The sequence below is a fragment of the Ranitomeya variabilis genome, chromosome 3 (genome assembly GCF_051348905.1).
Source record: "Ranitomeya variabilis isolate aRanVar5 chromosome 3, aRanVar5.hap1, whole genome shotgun sequence".
NCBI classification, from domain to species: domain Eukaryota; kingdom Metazoa; phylum Chordata; class Amphibia; order Anura; family Dendrobatidae; genus Ranitomeya; species Ranitomeya variabilis.
This window is the reverse complement of record NC_135234.1, coordinates 640119684-640142715: the sequence shown is the minus strand read 5'-3', so window position 1 is coordinate 640142715 and position 23032 is coordinate 640119684. Positions and strand designations below refer to the sequence as shown.

The 23032-nt window shown below is 41.6% G+C and overlaps 1 protein-coding gene across 3 annotated transcripts in view; it reads right to left on the bottom strand.

The window, feature by feature from the left end:
- The window catches only part of RBMS2 (RNA binding motif single stranded interacting protein 2), a 130757-nt gene that overhangs the window by 21183 nt on the left and 86542 nt on the right, over window positions 1-23032 (bottom strand). For all 3 annotated transcript variants that reach the window (XM_077297611.1, XM_077297614.1, XM_077297612.1), the window contains exon 3: window positions 914-972. In XM_077297611.1, the coding sequence (XP_077153726.1) occupies window positions 914-972 (59 nt within the window). The remainder of the gene's footprint in view (window positions 1-913; window positions 973-23032) is intronic.

Genomic DNA, 23032 nt, shown 5'->3' with positions numbered 1-23032 from the left:
ACATTGATGACTGTAGATTGTCTATATGGTGTATGTCTGCTCCGCTCCTGACTGCTCCTCTCACCCTAGACATTCTTGGAATGTAAGGAATCTGCTATTACATGTGCCTGCCCCATGACCTGATAACAAGAGACCTTCTTGGAATTACTGAGGCAAATCTCCAGATAACAGGTTCCTGACCTTCCGAATGTGAATCCTTTCATTATCCATTCTGACATCGTTTTTCTCAGCTCCAGAGCATCTGACGATTATTATTAAATAGAGTCATTCACGGCTATAAAATATCCCAGTTGTAAAGGCAACAATCGGCATCAGTCAATCCGAAAGTATCTACCACATGTCAAATATTGGTTTATTGCTGAGGCTATTTTTCCTTTGAATCGTCCAAAAGAAAAGACATAAATGATAAGATTTCCCCATGGAAAATTGGTAACCGCACAAATAATGAAAAAACATCTGCAAATATGTGCTGTGCTCAACTGAATAATTACTGATCTGCTAATATCCTGTCTATGAAATTGGTCCCAGCCTGTGTGCTTAAGGTAGAGAATTGAATCCTTGGCGGCAGGATGGCTCAGTGGTTAGCACTGTTGTTTTGCAGCGCTGGAGTCAAATCCCACCACGGACAACATCTATAAGGAGATTGTGTGGGTTTCCTCCGGATTCTCCGGTTTCCTCTCACCCTCCAAAGACAGATAAGGAATCTAGATTGTGAGCCCCAATGGGGACAGTGATGATGTCTGTAAAGCGCGGCGGAATAGGATAGCGCTATATAAGCAAAGCATAACAACTATCTATGCAAGCAGCTGTATTACTGCACCCATAGGAGCCTAACGGCATAGCAGCAAATTAGCATTTTGTTGAAAACACAATCCTGTAGAAAAAAAGGTATTAGAAAGCACTTGGTTCTCACCTTTACATTTGTTGGTTGTCTTATCCAAAATAGCTTTCGTGGAGACAATTTTTCCATATCTAGAAGAAACAAAGTGAGATCTGCTTAGCTGATCGGAAGTGTCATATTTTGTTTTTATCTACATTGTAAACTAGAGAAAGGCTTGAGAAAGGCCCACAGCTTTGAGCCGCAACATCGCCACTTTGGGCTATTAAATAAGCACCCTTTTTCACCTGTAGCTGGTGTGCTGCCTCCATTTTTTATCTTCTACATTGTAAACTAAACATGTGTGAACAGAACGCCATTAACATAAGACTTAGAGAGAAACCGTCATTTTTATTTCATAAATCATAAACGGATTTTAAAATCCGTATTAAGGAAAATAGAAAAAATTGGAGTCTGGCTCAACAGGACTGGATTTTCCTTTTCTTTTTCAAAAGAAAATATAGTGCATACAAAAGAAAAATTTACATGGTCGACATGACCCAGTCGACGCGTTTCGACTGCACTAGGCAGTCTTACTCATTGAGACAAAGCTGTTGGCCGTACGAGCGGCTGGCACATACTGCGTGCAGGTATATATCACATGCAGGAACATAGCGCATTCAGTAATAATAAATTATGCGGTAATATTTCCCTTCTCAACCTTTATGGAATATCAGGCAATCAAAATGCAGAATACAACCTAGCCCATTATCCCCCAAGGCTTTAGATTAACTTCATTACATAAAACTATCCATTAACCTGCATATGCGGCACTCACAGGAACATGCACAAGTCAGCAAGATTCAGTCCACATTATGATGAACTCAGATCTCTAAACAACAAATTACAAAATGTTTGTACCAATGACAGTATTAGCCTATTCAGGGTCTTTTTCTATCACAGGTTTACCGTGGCAGAGAGGAGCCAGAAGACTGCAGCGTCTGATTTCTCCCAATCCTGCAGTGATTAAATGCATTTCACTTTTATATTAAATGGTGCAGGGGTTAATCTGCAGTTGAGAGCTCTTGGAAGCTTTCCTGCATTAAGGCTCTCAGCTGTTCACTGTTAGCCACTCCCATCTCCTTTATAATCTGGGCCCTGACTAGCACTCATTGCCAGAGATAGCTTATGCTGCATGGTTAGGAGATGGTGGTTTGTGGTTGTTATTTAAGAAGGCATTTAATGAATTTATCTAAGACTGTTGTGAGGTTTTGGGTGTGTGCTAATCCCTTCCTTCTCCTACTTTGGTTTTACCCCATCCTCCACTCACCAGTACATCCCTCTGTTATTTGTGTGAGTATATTTGTATGACTGGTATTTTCCTTTATCCCTGTTTGTATTACCTTATTAGTCTGGTTGGTGTATTACGGTACATTACTACTCCCCTCTTCCCTGGGTGGGGGAAGGGTACAGACTAAGGGCGGATTCAGGAGCTAAGGTAAGGTATGTGGCCCTGGCGTCTTCACCATCAGAAGTAATCTACGGAACAGGGTGAGCTAGTGCGCCACTAGCATTAGGGACAAGGAAGGAGCTCCTGGTCCCGGAATACTCGACAACAGAGTTGTGACAGATAGTCTCATAAAGTCATATGTCTATTAGGACATATGGCTGATACAGAGATGAATATCTAGGCTAGAATGAAGATTTGCTCTGTAGGCACAACTTCTGTTCTGACTGATTCAAGTTGCCCTTTAATTTCATGCATGGCCATTTATGTGAGTACTAGATATCCCCTGCAGTGGCCTGGTGCCGGATTTGATAAAGTGGAAAAATTTGTAATCAAATCAGATTTTAATCAGTACAGGCTTAAATCTGAGATTGTTAAAACCAGTGAGTTTCACCAAAAAGTGCAGCACAGGAGAAGTCCTGCAGGCAAAAGTGAAAGGAAGTAATAAGGCTACTTTCATACATTAGTTTTTTGCGTCAGGCACAATCCGGAGAATTTTGAAAAAAAACTAAGTTGCTGTCAGATCCGTTTTTTCTCATAGACTTGCATTAGCAACGGATTGCGACAGATGGCCTCACATTTCATCCGTTTTTCGCCGGATCCATTGAAAATTCGTTTTCTGGCGGCCAGAGAAAACGGACATAGGAACGTTTTTTGTGTCCGTCGAAAAAACGGACAGTGACGGATCCATCTGTCAAATGATGGAATACGGCGACGGATTCCGTTTTTTTAAACTAAGCATTCGTTTTCCATTCTGAGGTCTCTCTCTCTCCCCGGATCAGCTAGTCGTATCAGGCGAAAAAATCCATTGCATCAGTTTTCACAATTTGCGACGGATCTGTTTTTTCAAAATTCGCCGGATTCAGCCTGACGGCAAAAAACTGATGTGTGAAAGTAGCCTAAGGGAGGACACAAGTCGTAGGTCATTGGTTGAGTGAAGCGCACAAGAGGCTTGATGATGGTAAGATAAGAGATGTAGGACAGTCCAGCCTTGTGAAATGCTTTGGAGACCAGAAGGAAAGTTTTTAATTATATTCTGCAAAATGAAGGTAACCAATATAATGAGCGAGAGAGAGAGATCAATCTGGCCGTGGGGCTCAAGTGGGCTGAAGAACAGCCATCCTTGTAATTTTTGTTTTAATTGATAGGCATCTTGTATGCAAAAATAACAAAGTCAGATGATCTTACCTGCTGTCACTCCAGCGCCATTATTATGTTAATATGACTGTATCAGTGATGTCACATTGACATCGAGTGACTGCTGAAGCCAATCTCTGGGCTTTGTGGTGATGCTGATTTGATGTCACCACTGGAGCCATATCGACAATGACGGGGGCGCAGCACTGGAGCGCCGACGCAGCAGCAGCTAAGTACATCCAATTGCTATTTTCACATACAGGAAGTCTATGGATTAAAAAAAAATTAAAAACAGACAACTGCTTTAAGTGGATTGCAAGGAGTTGTGAGTTACAGTAGTAGCTGAGAAATGAAGAGGGGATTGGATTAGTGTCTTATTGTGCTTCAGTGTTCGTGGTGAGATATAGATGGATACATGTTTATTAAGTAATAAATTTGATAATTTCATAGAATTAAGGAAGAAAGGATAGGTCTGAGTGACGAATAATGCCACTGACGGTATAATTCCGTGACTTCGCAGGTGATCAGCTGTTATTGCAGGGGAAAGCTCTGCCCAGCCATTATTTTCTGTGCAGAGCTGCTTCCATTGCAGGGAAAATTTGCTACAAAACCATCATTCAAGTGAATGGCTGAAGAATACATATACACATTGAGTCACAGTAGGAACTGGTTTTTGCAACATATCCATGATCTGGGTCAACTAGGGGCGTCAGTCACAAAAAAAAACTAATGTCATTAGTTCTAAGTAGAATATGTTACATCACAGCTGGGCAGTTCTTTGGTTGGGTTATCACAATGAAGAGCTCTATTACTTGTCATTGCCAGTGGCATGGAGTGAAAATTATGGTCATTGGTGATTTTACTTCAAAAATTGACCCAGTACAATTAAAAATAAAGATTTGGGACCCAGTAGGGCTGCTATTGTAAAGGAAAGAAATATATTGTTGATCACTTCATTCATATCAGTTTTACAGGAACACATAAAACACCTCTGCAGGGTCAGATACCTCCAAACTGCTCGCATACCTCCCAACTTGGAAAGACAGGAAAAAAGGTCATATACTATAGCATGCATAGCGCCCCCAGCAATTTCTGTCTTATGCCCTAACCTTGCCCTGTTCTTTATATGAGCCCACCCAGAAATACTACTCTTAGTACAAACATTATGTTCCCACAGAGTATGGTACTATTTTCCTGGCCCCCCACAGTACCCATCGACCCCACAAGCACAATCACAAACTTTCTACTAATTGGTCTCCCTCTTACCAAACTATTCCCTCTACAGTCTGTCTTGAATGCTGCAGCCAGGATCATATTCCTCACCAACCGTTACACCGATGCCTCTACCTTGTGCCAGTCATTGCACTGGTTACCCATCCACTCCAGAGTTCAATATAAACTTATCACTCTCACCCATAAAGCACTCCATGATTCAGCACCACCCTACATCTTTTGTCTCAGTCTACCATCTTACCCGTGCCCTATGTTCTGCTAATGACCTAAGGTTAACATCCTCCCACTCACGTCTCAAAGACTTCTCACGTGCTGCGCTTATTCTTTGGAATGCAGTACCAGGATAGTTGGATTAATCCCCAATACCCACAGTTTTAAAACACATTTCTTCAGACTGGCCTAACGCCTTAACACATTTATCTACCGTAACTATCCCGCTGTTGCCCATTCAAAATGTTATTCATAACCAGTATCCTTGTATCATGTTCTCACATGCTTTATGTATTTAATAGCCCTCTGTGTCTGTACTTTTACACATACTGGTTGGTAACTGGTTCGTGCAGCATTACATGAACACCCAATTTCTCCTACCCCCATGACGGCACCACGGAGAGAGGGATCCGCCCTCAGGGACAGGAAACCCACAGGTTAAAAAGGCGGGACCTCTCCTCCACCTCAGTTCGGTTTCCTGTCCCTTACGGGGAACCCACAGCTTACCACATCATTGTAGGATTCCAGGGACCATCGGGCCGAATTCAGGCAGCGGGGGGCCCTGCCACGGTCGCAGATGGAGGTCATCCCTGAAGGCACATCCGGGGTCGGCGGGCTCTGTGGGTATGTGCAGAGAAGAGGCAGTGAAGAGGACCGAGTCTGCCTCTTCTCTTCCGCAGCGACCGGTAGTACGTAGCGGCGGCTACCTGGTGTGATACCACCGTTCTGAGGGGCTCATGGAAGGAGGTGACGGCGGTCACCGACAGGAGGCTCCAGCACGCTGAAGCAGCGGCGGCTGCGGCAATTCCTCCATCCCTCCTGTGAGCCGGCAGCCAGTAGAGCGTGCGAGGCCGGTGGCAATTTTCTGCGCAGGCGCAGGGGGGGTCATTTCCGAGTACCTCTAGGTAGACCGGATGTTGCCTTGCGCCGCACAATATAGATAAAATAGGCGGAGAAACCGTTCACCGCTGCTCACATTTTACCACTATGAGTGGAAAAGAGCAGTCGGTGGAGGAAAATCCGCAACCCCCGCAGGAGCGCCGCCACCCGCAGAAGAAACAACCCATGCAGCACCACAGCTCAGGATCCCAATGCAGCAGAGGCTCCAGTGGATCCAGGAGGAAAACGGCGGTTCAAATGGAGGAGGCGTCCCCAAGACCAGAACCGGTATCTTCCTCACGTTAGGAGGGTAAGTGACCTCTGTGAATGTATATATTCTTAATAGGGGTTATTGTATTTCTTAGGGAAAGAAATACCAGGCGAAAACCAAACATAGAGTGTGCCCGCTGTGCTCGGCAGATTTACCAACTGCATGGGCAATAAAGCTCTGTGCCTTATGCATAGAGAACACCATTAATGAAGAGATCCCAAGATTTGCGTCTGAGCTGAAAGACTTAATTAAAACCAGATCGGTGGCAACCTCTTGGGCAGAGCGAGCGGGAGCATCGATTGACCAGATATGTAGAGCAGCCACTTGGTCCTCTCCCTCTACTTTCTTTAGGCACTACCAACTTGACCTATCTCCCTCTTCAGACTTAACCTTTGATAGGAGAGTTCTGGAGGCAGTAATCCCACCCTAAATACACATTCTTTGAAATTCTCTCCGTGGTGCCGTCATGGGGGTAGGAGAATATCGTAGTTACTCACCGATAACGGTATTTCTCTGATCCCATGACGGCACCCGTGTATTCCCTCCCTTCACATATGGGTGTGCACACTACTAATGTTTTAGTCACGCGGTGTCGCAAAAAAAAAAAAAAAAAAAGAAAAATATATATAATAATAATAAAAAAACCAACATATGTATGTATATTTATATATGTATATGATGTTTTTTGTGCGTGTAAATAACCAATTAAATTACAGCTGAAGTCCTGTTAAGGCTCTGTAAACCAAACTGAGGTTTTTAACCTGTGGGTTTCCTGTCCCTGAGGGCGGATCCCTCTCTCCGTGGTGCCGTCATGGGATCAGAGAAATACCGTTATCGGTGAGTAACTACGATATTCTTACACTATGGCTGGTCAGAACACTTAAAGCAATTGTTAGCATCCACCTTTCATGTCTCCCCTATTTCCTCATAGATTGTAAGCTTGTGAGCAGGGCCCTCACTCCTCTTGGTATCTGTTATTTATGTGATTATTGTTATTCTGTAAAGACTTTTATTGTCTGTACAAGTCCCCTCTAAAATGTAAAGTGCCGCGGAATATCTTGGCGCTATAGAAATAAAATTATTATTATTATTACGATACCCCCATTGAAAATTCCCACACAGCACAGACAGTATGATGGACTCACAGTATGATGCCTCCATGGTCTCCTGCTACATAGTATGATATCCCCTACACACACTACATTATCCACACAGTATGATGCCTCCACACACTACATTCCTCACACACTACGGTGCCTCCCACAGTACATTTCCCTATACAGTTCCCACAATTCATAACACGATATGATGACCCCACAGTCTCATAACACAATATGATGCCAAAACTCAGTATGATCCTTCACAGTCCATAACATAGTATGATGCCTCCATAGTCTCATAACACAGTACGATGCTCCCACAGTCTATCCCACTCAGTATGACCTACCACAGTCCATAACAGTATGAAGCTCCCAGTCTCACCCACTCAGTATGATCTACCACAGTCCATAACACAGTACGATGCTCTCACAGTCCCTTCCACTCAGCATGATCTACCACAGTCCATAACACAGTATGATGCTCCCACAGTCCCTCCCACTCAGTATGATCTACCACAGTCCATAACACAGTACGATGCTCCCACAGTCCCATCCACTCAGTATGATCTACCACAGTCCATAACACAGTATGATGCTCCCACAGTCCCTCCCATTCAGTATGATCTACCACAGTCCATAACACAGTACAATGCTCCCAGTCCCTCCCACTCAGTATGATCTACCACAGTCCATAACACAGTAACATGCTCCCACAGTCCCACCCACTCAGTATGATCTGCCACAGTCCATAACACAGTACGATGCTCCCACAGTCCCTTCCACTCAGTATGATCTACCACAGTCCATAACACAGTATGATGCTTCCACAGTCCCTCCCACTCAGTATGATCTACCACAGTCCATAACACAGTACGATGCTCCCACAGTCCCACCCACTCAGTATGATCTACCACAGTCCATAACACAGTATGATGCTCCCACAGTCCCTCCCATTCAGTATGATCTACCACAGTCCATAACACAGTACAATGCTCCCACAGTCTATCCCACTCAGTATGATCTACCACAGTCCATAACACAGTACGATGCTCCCACAGTCCCTCCCACTCAGTATGATCTACCACAGTCCATAACACAGTACCATGCTCCCACAGTCTATCCCACTCAGTATGATCTACCACAGTCCATAACACAGTACAATGCTCCCACAGTCCCTCCCACTCAGTATTATCTACCACAGTCCATAACACAGTACCATGCTCCCAGTCTATCCCACTCAGTATGATCTACCACAGTCCATAACACAGTACGATGCTCCCACAGTCCCTCCCACTCAGTATGATCTACCACAGTCCATAACACAGTACGATGCCCCCACAGTCACACCCACTCAGTATGATCTACCACAGTCCATAACACAGTACGATGCTCCCAGTCGCACCTACTCAGTATGATCTACCAGTCCATAACACAGTACGATGCTCCCACAGTCCCTCTCACTCAGTATGATCTACCAGTCCATAACAGTATGATGCTCCCACAGTCCCACCCACTCAGTATGATCTACCACAGTCCATAACACAGTATGATGCTCCCACAGTTCCACCCACTCAGTATGATCTACCACAGTCCATAACACAGTACGATGCTCCCACAGTCCCACCTACTCAGTATGATCTACCAGTCCATAACACAGTACGATGCTCCCACAGTCCCACCCACTCAGTATGATCTACCACAGTCCATAACACAGTATGATGCTCCCACAGTCCCACCCACTCAGTATGATGCCCCCACACAAGCATCACAATTGCCTGTTATATTCTTGATCACTACCACTATTTTACCATTTTACCTATTATCTCTGCTGCATTTCTATATAGCGCCTGAAAATCTTGTGATATTTTCATATCACATGACCTGAAGGTCCTTATAGGACCTTGAGGCTCTACCTAGAGGGAATGATGAGGCAAAGATCTGTCGCTCCTTGCTTCACCATTATACTCCAATTAACTTGTGTTCCTCAGGATGCAGATGAAGTTAAAGCCAGGACATACTCCTGACCTCCCACGATGGCAGAACAGGTCCCCAAATTTGCGACTGTCCAGCTGGATCCCAGGACATTTGGTAGGTATGTACTTGTTACATACCTCAGATTCTTGGCGCAATGATAACTAGGATAAGGTGGAACTAGACATAGGGTAACTAAAGTTAAACCTCAATTTTAAGACCTCTTCATGGGCTCCCATCATTTTTCAAGCATTTGACCATATAAAGTTATCTCTAAGCTGGGCCCAAATGAGCGTGTCTGACACTTCACCATTCTTCTCCCATTTATTATTTTATGTTTTCATTTGTTTGCTTTCTGCTGGAAAATTCTAATCTGTTTGCCATTTTTTAGTAATAGAAGACTGAACAGTACCACAAAGTCTTGAACATGAAACATCAACTATTTCCCTTTGGTCAGACAAAATATTATGAAATATGATAGTCTTTTGTAATGCTGGGATTACATTAACAAAGCAGACATTTACTGTCTACGCTTAAACTATGTACATATGCCTAAAAACGAAGAAAAAAAAAACTAAATAAAAAATCTCTTTGGACCTTTTAGCTCCAATGCCAACCTACGTGAGACATCTGCCTCTTATTGCCTCATTAGATCAGCTCATCTCAAATAAGGAAGGAACAGACTGCAGAGTGACGACTAATCAGGAACCAAGAACCAAAAGGTCTTAATACCGTGACGCAAAGTGTGAACGTTTCTGTTCACACCTGCATTTTCCAATTCAGTTTCTCTGTTTTGCATTGGAACAGAGAAATGGAGATCTTCCAGAAGACAGATCCTTCACACAGTGGATACAATGACACCAGAAGGACCGGTGTTTGGCATTTTAGCGTAAATACAGGGCACTGGGCTGAGCTATTTTTTCGACTAAAATGATCGTTAAGCTAATGAATCAAAGAATTTGACCAATAACATGTCAAAAATATATGCAGAAACGCATGGCCTTGCGAACAGCCTTATACACAATAATGGGTATGTGTTCTATCCGGATAAAACATGTACATGAAAAAAAATCGATGAGTGAATGAGGCATAAGGCTATGTTTCCAAGTGGCATACTGCCGGCGCTTTGAACGCAGCGGATCCCCACTCCGCCCAAAGCGCTGCCGGCTTTTGTAAGAGCGGTGATTCCGGATGTGTTCATTGAACACATACGGATTCACCGCATCCTATACACAGAACGGTGCTATTTATCTTGCGGAGACTGTGCGTCTCCACAAGATAAATAGACATACTGCGGTCTATAAAGACGCGCCGCATGTCCGGTTAAGCAGGTCTGCCACCTGCGTCTTTGTACGCATAGTGGTTATGGGATTTCATAAAATCCCATCCACTATGCTGTAACATCTGGACGCTGCGGATTGGACGCTGCGGCTGTGCGCAGCATCCAATTTGCAGGAGATACTGAACGTGGAAACACCCTCAAAGTTTCTGTTGCTCAACGTCTTCACTGAATAAATGACGGTTTGTGTATTACATAACGAGCAGGGTCCCAATGCAAAAATGCTAATAAAACAAGAACAAATGGGAAAATTACTAAATTTACTCCTGGAAAAGATTTAAAAGAAAAAAAAAAGAAGATAAATTAGGGCAAACAATGTAAAGTGTAGATCCATACAGGTGAATAGATCTTGGATAACATCTACCTGATTATACTGAGTACTGTAGTCATTTCTCTCAGTCTCCATGCAGTAAAATGAATGTGAGCCGACAGTTGGCATTACCTGTGTGACCAGTGGCCCAGCTGGTGATGCGGACCTCGTGTGCCCTCGTGCCCTGCATTGCTCAGAGAAGTGATTAACTAGTCCTCCTCAGCAGCTTCCTTCTGTAATTATGTACTAACGAGTTCTATTGACTGTATCCCACTTCTGAATTACACCACACAAAGCCTCCACTTAATGAGCAAACGTTGCAGAAAGGATCTTCACTTTATGCTTCATTTACCTGCTTCTAAGTTGCTGATGAAGATGGATGTCTTGTAGATACACAACTAAGGTGTCCATGCAACACTGAGAAGCAATTCTATAATTGCCCGACATTACGGCGGTGGCCAAACACATGGGATGAATGCTGGGGTGCGCACACACATTACATGTCAGGAAGATAGTTCTATCATTCAGTCCTCATCTGGGTGATGGGAGCAAAGATGGAGCTTCTCCATCATAGGCCCAGCATTATGGTTAGTTACCCACAGAGATCTATAAATCTTACCCATCACAAATCTGTCTGCAAAACCATAATTTACAAAATGTCTTAATTTATAAGGCGTCTTAACGAAGAGATGCCATTGATAACCTCTAAGCTGCATTAACATTGGATTAGTCCTTGGAAGACCGAAATGGATTCTACGTGCGGCATAAGATATCCCTATGATTTGCTGAATGTGAAATCAGGAAGTGTTGCCTTTTATTTGCCTTTTCCTTCCTCTAGTGTGACAGTTACCCATACAGCTAAGTATAGCCTGGGTTGACACTCAGCATTGCTTCCCCGCCATCTCCCTCTTCCTATTCCTGCCTCTTCCACTGCACTCCCTATGACAGATAACATTCTTCTGTTGACCCCAAGTTGTTTAACTCTCTCCCCGTGCATGAGATCCATGCATCTGTGCAAATTGCATTTTTTTGTTTTTACTACCCAGCAAGGAAAGGATTAACTTTAGTCTTTCCCTTCCTACAGTTACCATCCCCCACCTCCTCTCAACCATTTACTGACACCAGACAGGAAATAACTAAGCTGGGCAGATTCTGTTACAAGCCGAACTCTACAACGATGAGCCTGTACCTGCTGTACTGTAATTGGATGTCTAGCCGCAGATTGGAAGTTTTTGCGGAGAGTAATGCTTAATGTTTTCAAATTTTGAAAGTTGCAGCATTAGTTTTCTTGTGTTGCCACTCCTGCCTCCTCCAGCATCGACCCCGCTTCACCGCAGCCCGACCCCCGGTGAGCAATAAGACGCATGGATTACAAGAAGCATCACCATTTTATTAAAAAAAAATATATTATTTTTCTCCTTAAAGTTTGGGGTCTTATAATCCGCAAAATACGGTAAATGTTTACATTTTCTTTTACATTTTTTATTATCAAGATTCAACCATTTTCCTAAACTTGACGTGGAAATAAATGATAAGGAAGAAGGTACACATGCATAAAGCCAGCACCTGTAAAAGGACGCTGTATTGGTCTGACATTTATGGATGTAAAATTTGACTAATAAAACATACGTGCAAAAAAACTGTTTGCAAGACACATACTTTGAGGTAGAAAGTTGCTGTTAAATGCTTGGATTTTGTGGAATTTTTTGTTGTAACAAAAAAACAATTATTTCCTCCTTCACACAAAGTAGTGCACAAGTAATGCAAACACTTATCAGTTGCTTGCAACTAGCAAGCACATCTCTGACTGACTCAGATTTCATATTTTTTTCTGGAAAAATATTGTGCTGCATCGCTGATGCTTTCTAATACATTAAGTAAAAAAAAATGTGCAATTGTAATTCAAATACCGCAGAACAGATGCCATCTATATGCTACCACTGATCAATTACTGGGAATCCTGCACTATTGCTGCACCTCACATCTCTTTCCCTACCAATTGATTCTGCATTAGTCACAGACTACTACACTCATCTTTTTTACTGCTGCAGTTGTACAACACATTGCTGTCTACAGTATTTTTCCAATGTTTAAGGCGTTCTATTCCTATCTCTATTGCTTTGCTGTGATGTACCCTCACTATCCTAAATAACTTTAAAATGGCTGCAGCATTCCTTACCTCAGCTTTTATACAGGCTTTCATAGTCCCTTCTGATTGGCTGCACTGTACCATGTGATGTGATAGCTGGAAGGCATTATAGGGAAACCCGCAAGGTTGTAATTGAGATCATGGGCCCCTTCAGTGACTGATACAATCTTCTGCAATGTGTAAAATAGTAATGTGCAAATCAAATCAAGCTAATTGCCTTCACCGGGACTGCAAATTTCATGAAATTTTACACAAATTCTATTTGTATCAAATTGATTCCCTAATCTCTACTGAGCAGCCTAAAGTCAGGATGGATGGCAAGGTATACGGACCAATTGCAAACAAAAAGTATACTGCATGATTTACGTTTCTTGCAGAGGTCTTCTGTATGGGAAAGCATAGTTTGCTTTTCCTAGTGTATGCTGTAAAGATCCCATAAACCCTCATTCATCAAACGGGTGCCAAAAGAGTGTTTTTTCGTCCCCATTCTTGCTGTTATGCATCAATATACCATTTGTTTTACTGTTTAGGACAAAGCAGATGCTTTCCTATACAGACAGCCACTGCAAAAAACCATATACATAAAGTACCTACTTTATGAGAGTATACGCCCAACAGTGGACATAAACCAAGTATGTACACACCTAAAACAAACAAGATACAGACGCATACCTGCCAGACAATGGATGAAACAAAACACTTCTGGCCTCCATTTGGTGAATGAGGGGGTCTATGGGAATGTTACGGTACACGTTGGAAAAAGCTCCCAACGCATTCTGTTGGCTAGGTGCACAGACACAGTGAGTACTCAGCCTACTACTCATTTATTGCAGTCTGTGTAAGAGGTGAAAACATACTAATAGGCTAAACGGCTTCCTATGAAATTGGCCCTATTATGTATGCGTGTGTGTGTGTGTAATTGTCACAATTATAACATTAATCCCTAATCACCTACATTTAGAGCAGTTCAGAGTTATTATTAATGGAAAAATAGTCAACTGGGTCACTGAATTTACAACAATTTTAAATAAACCATGACTGGTTTCTTGTCTTCTAACAAAATCATGACTAGTGTGTATCAGTGTGACTGAGATAGTAAGTTTACATTGTAAGTCCCATATGGGACCGGGACTGATGTAAATGGTAACGATCTCTGTACAGCACTGTGGAAAATGTTGGTGCTATAAAAGCAACAAAAAATAGATTAAAAAAATACATGTTCGAAGTGTAAGTACCATGGGTGCAGTATGTACGCAATACATAAAGGTTGTGCCCAGTATGTGAGTGATGTATGTCCATCTTTGCATTAGATCACTGTTTATTGCCTGGTGTAAACTCTACAGGATGCAAATCACCAGAGAAAACATTTACTCACACTAATTTTAAACTTGAATGTAATCAATGTAGTACATTATAATTGCTGCCATCTTCGCACACTGACAGAAATCTGTCTAACAATGTTAATAGGACATGTACCTATGAGATTGTGTAGTAAGAAGCTCCGCTGCTGTGACCTGGAGATAACCTATACCATACTATCAAGATATCTCCAGGTCACAGCAACAGCTCAACATTCAGAAGGACAGGGTGGGCAGGAGTGTGAGCAGCCTCTTCTTACATCAGCACTCCTGTTATCTCCAGTATTAGATCAGATAGACAAGGTAGACAGCAGTGTGAGCAGCCTCTTCTTTCCTCAGCACCCCTGGTATCTCCAGTATTATATCAGATAGACAGGGTGGGCAGGAGTGTGAGCAGCCTCTTCTTACATCAGCACTCCTGTTATCTCCAGTATTAGATCAGATAGACAAGGTAGACAGAAGTGTGAGCAGCCTCTTCTTTCCTCAGCACCCCTGGTATCTCCAGTATTATATCAGATAGACAGGGTGGGCAGGAGTGTGAGCAGCCTCTTCTTACCTCAGCACTTCTGTTATCTCCAGTATTAGATCAGATAGACAAGGTAGACAGCAGTGTGAGCAGCCTCTTCTTACCTCAGCACCTCTGGTATCTCCAGTATTATATCAGATAGACAAGGTAGACAGCAGTGTGAGCAGCCTCTTCTTACCTCAGCATCCCTGGTATCTCCAATATTATATCAGATAGACAAGGTAGACAGCAGTGTGAGCAGCCTCTTCTGATCTGAGCATCACTGGTATCTCCAGTATTAGATCAGAAATACAGGGTGGACAACAGTATGAGCAGACTCTTATTACCTCAGCACCCCTACTATCATTTGAGAAGCCTCTTATTACATTAGTACCCCAATTATCAACAGTATTCGATGAGACAGGCAGGGTGGACAGCAGTATAAACAGTCTCTTATAATAATAATAATTTTATTTATATAGCGCCAACATATTCCGCAGCGCTTGCTCTTATTACCCCAGTACCCTTGGTATCTCCAGTATTAGATCAGAAAGACAGGGTGGACAGCAGTGTGAGAAGCCTCTTATTACATCAGTACCCCCATTATCAACAGTATTCGATGAGAAAGGCAAGGTGGACAGCAGTGTGAGCAGTTTCTTATTACCTCAGCACCCCTGATATCTCCAGTATTAGATCAGAAAGACAGGGTAGACAGCAGTGTGAGCAGTCTCTTATTACCTCAATATCTCTGGTATCTCCAGTATTAGATCAGAAAGACAGGGTGGACAGCAGTGTGAGCGGTCTCTTTTTACCTTAGCACCCCTACTATCGACAGTATTCAATAAAACAGGTTGGACAGCAGTGTGAGCAGCCTCTTGTTATTTCAGCACTCCTAGTATCTCCAGTATTAGATCAGAAGGACAGGTTGGACAGCAGTGAGAGAAGCCTCTTCTTACCTCAGCACTAATGATGAGCGAGTATACTCGTTGCTCTGGTTTTCCCGAGCACGCTCAGGTGGTGTCAGAGTATTTATGAGTGCTTGGAGATTCAGTTTTTGTTGATTCAGCTGCATGATTTACAGCTGCTAGCCAGCCTGAGTACATGTGGGGGTTGCCTGGTTGCTAGGGAATCCCCACATGTATTCAAGCTGTCCAGCAGCCGCAAATCATGCAGCTGAGGCGACGAAAACGAAATCTCTGAGCATTAACAAATACTCGGAGATCACCCGAGCAACGAGTATACTCGCTCATCACTACTCAGCACCCATGTTATTTCCAGTATTAGATCAGAAACAAAAGGTGTACAGCAGTGTGAGTGGCGATTTCTTAACTCAGCAGTCATGTTATCTCCAGTATTGGATCAGAAAGACAAAGTGGACAGCAGTGTTAGCAACATACTTTTATGCCAGTACTCGTGTTAACTATAGTATTAGATTAGAATGACAAAGTGGACAGCAGTGTGAGCAGCCTCTTCTTACCTCAGCACCCTTGTATCCTCACTATTAGACCAGAATATCCACTCTCACATTAATGGTGGGGGCGATGCAGCCTATTGCACATGATCTTTTAACTCATGCTCCTTTTAACATTATAGGACACGTTTCTGTCAGTGTAGCAATGAGCAGACATTTTGATGTGCTAGAGCAATTACCTCCATTCACAAAACAATTGTTATTTGCTAATTAAATGTATTTATGAATTAATTTGTTAATGGAAGCTAATTAGTAAGTTCTTACCTTTTATATCATAATTGTCATGCTTTTGTGCCTCCATACAGCCCTTTTAAGACTGGAAAACTTTGAAATGCTCAGAATTGTGAATGCATCTCAGGAATATAGAATAGTATAGGCTGTACAAGATAAATAATGCAATGTATTTTTTTGCACAAAAAATAGTATCTTTAAACTAATCACAAAATGGGTTTATTTATTTAAAGGAATGATGGGAAATTACCTAAAACCTTACATGGTGTAATCAACTGCAATATTTTGCCGGAAATGGAAACAAATAACTGCTCTAAATTCCTCAGAGTATACCAAATTGAGTCACATCACAGCTCGCCGATGACAGGCACAATGTGGATGCCGACATATATCGTCTGTGCTCACAAGTAAGGGAAATTTCATATATCACAGGTAGAATTCAGCAAAAACATGAGATGGTGGAAATAATATAAGCTGGAAAAATAGCATAATTTATGGCTTTCCATATGCAAACAAAGACTTTTTACACTGTATAATATTATACTCAGTGTTTTCATTTATAGGGTCAGTTCCACTGAACACTGGAGCCTAGGGTTTAGGGGCCTAAGGAGCCTACGTTATATATTCCTTCCATATTAAAAAAATATTGCAATGGGGGAAAAAGAAGCTATCGGTTCTCAGCTAAGTATCTAAAAGTAGAAGTGGTGAAAATTGTAACAAAAAAGATACAAATAATATCCTTAAAAATATTATATTTAATTCAAAATTAGAAACAAAATCACAAAAAAAGAGTAATAAATAATAATAATACAAATATTATATAAACATATGTAGCAATTTTCATGTGGATTCTCGGGTCGTATATACAAATGATAGAATAAAGATACACGAGATGAAGAATGACGGGCTGCACATAGTGGCTGTGCCTGTAGTAAGAATAATGATCTGCAATACACGGAGTTTGTGCCATCTAAACCTTGTGAGTGCTGCAGTTTCTTACACTACTAGCTGAACACTGGAGTCAAACACTTTCCCATCTGGCCAGCTCTCCCCCTACAAACATCTTGCTTCATCCAAACAACATTCTCTTAGTCTGTGGGCGACATGTGCAGATCTCCTTGGGGCTCATGGGATGTACACTGCATTCCTTGACTGGGGTGAAATGAGGTTACGAGGCAGAAGTTGCTCCCCCTCCGTCTCCCTCCTCTAACTCCTCCTCCTCGTGATGCTGTAAATGTATAATTATGTGTATAAATGTATGGATACATATTTCATATAGCTACAGATTTAGAACCCATTCAGCGGACGTCGAACACCCAGACACAAACGTTCGGCCTTTCTCTTATTTCTGGCTTTTCTTTCTTTAAATCTGTCAAACCTCTATATTTTTATTAAGAATATAACTCATAATTTTGTCTAAATACGGTAATTATAGTTACAAGACTTGGGTAACAAAATGAATCCTAAATACGGTAACTAAGGCAAATAAACGCTAAATATTTACTAATATTCATCCAATTAACATTCAATTCTTAAGTTCAACATTCCTTAACCCCTTGCAGGTAAGTTTTTTTTTTTATTTTTACAGTTTATACATTCCTTTCCTCCAAGATCCATAACTTTTTTATTTCAACATAGCCATAGGAGGACAGGATTTTGCAGCACGAGTTTTGAATACCCCTAAATGTAGGAACTGTAATTAATGCATTGAAAATGGGGAAGAAATTATCTGTAGTGTCGAACAGTAAAAATAAATCCTCAATCCTACCTCTGTTGCTTGGGTCTCAATTTTACGGTGTTCAATTATAAGTAAAAATATCCAGGTAACTTTATTCTGTAGGTCTGTACATTTAGGGCATTCAAAAAAGGTTTTATAGTTTTCTTTTATTTTACCACTGGGGTCGTGACACTAATCTAAGTTTCCGGCCCCTAGTGTAATACTTATCAGCAGCTGTCACCGTCTTCATCTGCTAACAGCGCCCTTCCGGTTGGTCTCCAAACGTTTGTGACTTGCCGAATCGTTCCAGTGTTTGAGAACGATCCAGAAGTCACAACTCAATGTAAGTCCATGAGTCCAGAACGAGTCTCGTAGACTTACACTGAGAGCTTGTGACCGTTGCCTCTGGCTTTCGGCCAGTCAGAAGTTGCGGTCACAAGATGGCGGTGCGGACCTGGAGCGGTGTCGGGAACAACTGAAGACAGTCTGGTGAGTTTAATACTACGGCAGAGAACTTACGTTAGTGGCACCACTCCAGCGCTGAAATAAAAATAAAATCATGGAGTGGTGCCTTAACTTTGGTTTGCAATAATAGAACAACACGGCACTCGTAGTAGTGTATAGAGTAGGTGCTCAAGTAGGGTATCCAGCCCAACAAATCCAAATCCAAAAAAACTTGGCACTCTAAATTAATAATTATCATATGCAAAAGATTTATTGATGTGAATCCATAAAGGCAAGTCGAACGTTTTCAGTCCACATCCGGACCTTCATCAGAACAAATATAAGAGATATGGTGCAGGGAGAAACGTTAATCCTGTCTCTATAAATTCCAATATTGGTAGGGTAGCCTGGATGCAGCAAGAAGTCCTGTCCACGTAGGCGCACGTGTGATGCGACCGGAGTCGCCATTTACCCAGCGAGGTCAAAGGAAGCAGTAGACCTTGGGCCATGGTTCTTAGCCCATTGAGAAAAAAAATTAAAATAGTTGTTTCGGATAACCCCTTTAACTTGGAACTTGTTGTTGAGATGATTTAAAGATGAAGGCTTTGTCTTCACCAGAGGATGGAGATGGACCCTGGAGAACCTATAATTCTTTACACAAACTTTCTATAGATGACGTTAAAGCTATGTTGTGTGAATCATGTCATTTATTTTTTTGCTATTTTAATGGCCATCTTATTATTCTCACACCATTGTTACTGATACTAGTATGTGGTTGCAGTATTACTTTCCTAACACCTACACATCTTTATGATACAGTACATAGATAAAAAACAGTAAAAAAGCAGCACGGTGGCTCAGTGGTTAGCACTGTTGCTTTGCAGTGCTGGGGTCCTGGGTTCAAATCCCATAAAGAACAACATCAGCAGTGGGTTTCTATGTTCTCCTCGTGTTTGCGTGGGTTTCCTCCCACACTCCAAATACATTCTGATAGAGAATTTGGATTGTGAGCCCCAATGGGGACTGCGATGATAAGGTCTGTGCTATATAAGCAAAGCATAATAAATAATAATAGTACTATACAGCATAAAGTGTTTATCTGGAACAGATCTAGTATGGCTCAGCCTTAGTCATCTCTATTGAAGATAAAGAAGGTCTTCAAAAGATTTCTACACGCTGGCCAAGGTCACACGAGGGTGCAATGTTGTTTTGCCGTCTACTTTACATAACGGTTTCAACACAACATATTGATCATTTCCAGGTTATCATAAAAAAAAAGCTCTCTCAGATCTGAAAGCCAATCTCCAGCTTTTCTAATATCATGACGGTTCAAATTGTGAAATCCTCGTAGCGTCAGCAATTAAGTCGTGGCCTAAGGATTATTGGCCATTACATTGTTACAAATTACTTTTCCTCTTCACTACATTAAATGCTACAAATTTGAACATGATTTTTTCGTCTAGATAAGAAAACTCTCTCACTAGTGCCACAAATTATAGATAGGCTTCCTGAAGGTCATTGTCTGATCCCCTAGACGGAAGCTGTCACAAGATTTTTGCTATGTAATCTCAGCGCAGGGTTATGTAGGGGCAGAGACTCTGATCCCAGTGGTGTCTCTTACTGGGCTGCTTGCTGTCATTTTGATATAGTCACTGTTTTCTCTGCTGCAGCTGGAGCAGTTCTCTGAATGCTGAGCTCTGTATAACCCCGCCCACACCTCTGATTGGCAGCTTTCTGTGTACACTGTGCATTGACAGAAAGCAGCCAATCAGTGATGGGGTGGAGTTATACAGAGCAGCTGAACAGGAGACACATGATACCTAGTCCTGTAGTGATAATCTTCTGCTAATGAAACATTTGATTTTCTTTTAAACAGCAGCGCCCAACGTAGTAAGTGACACATCCCTGGAATCATAGTCTCTGCTCCTACATTATGCTGCTCTCAGATTACAGAAAAGAAAAAAACTGCTGCCAGTTTCCCTTTAACAACCTTACAATTTTATTATACCTATCAGCCAAACAGAAACCCATCTGTAGACATCTATCTTCATCTGACCCATAGGGAAGCAATGAGCCAGAGGTGAACATGCTCAACCTCCAATCCATTCAAACGGGTCTCTTGAGTGCTCTGTTCTCAGGATCGGTGGGGGAGCCAGTGTTCAGGAAGTTATTCCCTATCTCATGTATATCCTGAAGTCAACATTTGGAACAAACTCTTTAACATAAAAAAAAAATTATCTGATTGAAGCAAGGTTGAGTAATGGTTCCTAAAATTCCATATCTGTTATTGGCTCTTACCTTATTTTTGGCCACTCGTGCACTGTTTTTTTTTATCATTATAAGATCTGATGGAAGGAGTGTTCCAAAATGTTCCATCTCAGTCCCTGACGCATTCATGGTGCACATCATTAGAGACCAGAACCTTTGATCATTACCCTTGGGTTTTGCAAATTGCTGTATTTTTATTTTTTTTTGCAGAATTATTAGTCCAAGAATATAACTAGATTTGTACTTATGCTAATGTTATAGGGGGATTAAGGACAAATGAGAAATAACTTGAACAATATTATATATTTTGGTATGGTTGGTCAAGCCCAGGCATCTCCTTGTTCTGGCTGGTGAGACCCTACTAAAATAAAAGATTGAGTAGTTGTAGTATTTTTTAAAATTATTTTTCTACAATAGAACAAGCTTTTTATCTCTTTTTATCTGTGAACTATAAAAATATTCAATACAACAAAAAAACACCATCCACAAAATAATCTTCTCACTATGCTTCATTTTCTTATGTAAGAACAATATTATCTGCATTACATTTTGTGGTATCTATGCTCGTAGATAATGACTATTATAAGGGACATAATTTCTAGCTTTTCCAATAACTTTTCTGACAGACACACCAGATTGGAAAACATTCTGACTATACAACAAATGAATATAACTATTAGCAGTGGGCTGAGGCCAGATACACATATGGTTAGAAGACCTGTTCCACCAAACTCTTCAGAAGACGTTCTCATGTAGTGAGTTACAACAACTCACCTCTACAATATGCTTCTTATGACTTTTGGCAATTTTCCAAAAAACATGCATATTTCTTCAAGCAATTTTCAGATTCTGTCTAAGAATTTCTACAGGAAAGAACATTTACCATACTTTCAGGAACACAATCTAAAGCAGTGATCAAAGACTGTAAGGTCAATATGTAAGGAAACAGATCATCCAAAGGGCCACACATCTATAGGACACACTTGTGTCAATTTACAGAGTTTTTTGGTCCCTAAAGGGACTAAAAACAGCCCTACCCACGTGAGAGCATGTCCAGGTTTTATTAGACTTTCTCTTAAAATACTGTGGCAGGGAGCAGTTGAAGTCCAGCTCTAGAGTAACCGCTCTGCCTCCCTCCTAGTCTTCCATAGTCGTTGTCATTATTAATATAAGGCGCTATAAATCATAACTCATTTTCATATATTAAAATTCCCTTTAAATTACTGCAGCCAATAAAACGCTTTGATAGCAAGGAGACTTTGGACAATAGCAGATTATTTTCAGGCATCACTAACTCTAAGATCTCTTGATCTGTGTTATTTCCAGAAGATATTTTTTCCCTCTTCTCTTTCCTAAAAATCCCAAAAGCAAGAGTTAAAAATAAACTGGAGTCCAACCCACTGCCACCAGGCTCCAGACTGGCATCGATCATCCACACAGCATGGGCAAATGCCGAGAAAAACAGCTTGTTTTGATGTTTTTATTCTCATTAGTGCATGGCAATGGATTGGGCCAAATGTCAAGTTGTTAATGTCCACAAGGCAGCAGAAAACTGGGAAGGAGTCCATGTAAAAGGCAATACAAGCAGCTCAAAAAAAGAAACAAGCTGACAGTGCTTTTATGGCTCAGCAAAATATACAACAATCAGTCATATCACAACTTGCCTAATGTTGTGTTGGTTCCCCTCGTCACTAAATGTGGAGGTATAAACCTCACAATAACTCTGAAGGTGACCTGTGGTGCCACCAGTTTCTTGCAGACTATCCTTTCATTCATCTAGGTTGAGAAGTGAGGCCTCCAGGAACCAGACTTGGTCTTTCAGCCGATTCTGCACATGCTCAATCTAATTGTGATGAACATTGGGCATACATGACCCTGCGACCAGTTTGTTGGGTTGTCTTTCCCTGGGCTATTTTGGTAGGTATTAGCCACTGTGTAGCAAAAAGTGTTCTTGCCCAGACACCTAACTATCAAATGTTGGGCTCCTTATATTAGCCCATTTTTTCTGCTTCCAAGACATCAACTTCAAGAACTGAACACGTTTTGCCTGATATATCTCATTCCTTATTAAATACCATTGTAAGAAGATAATCAATATTCATCAGTCATTGATAA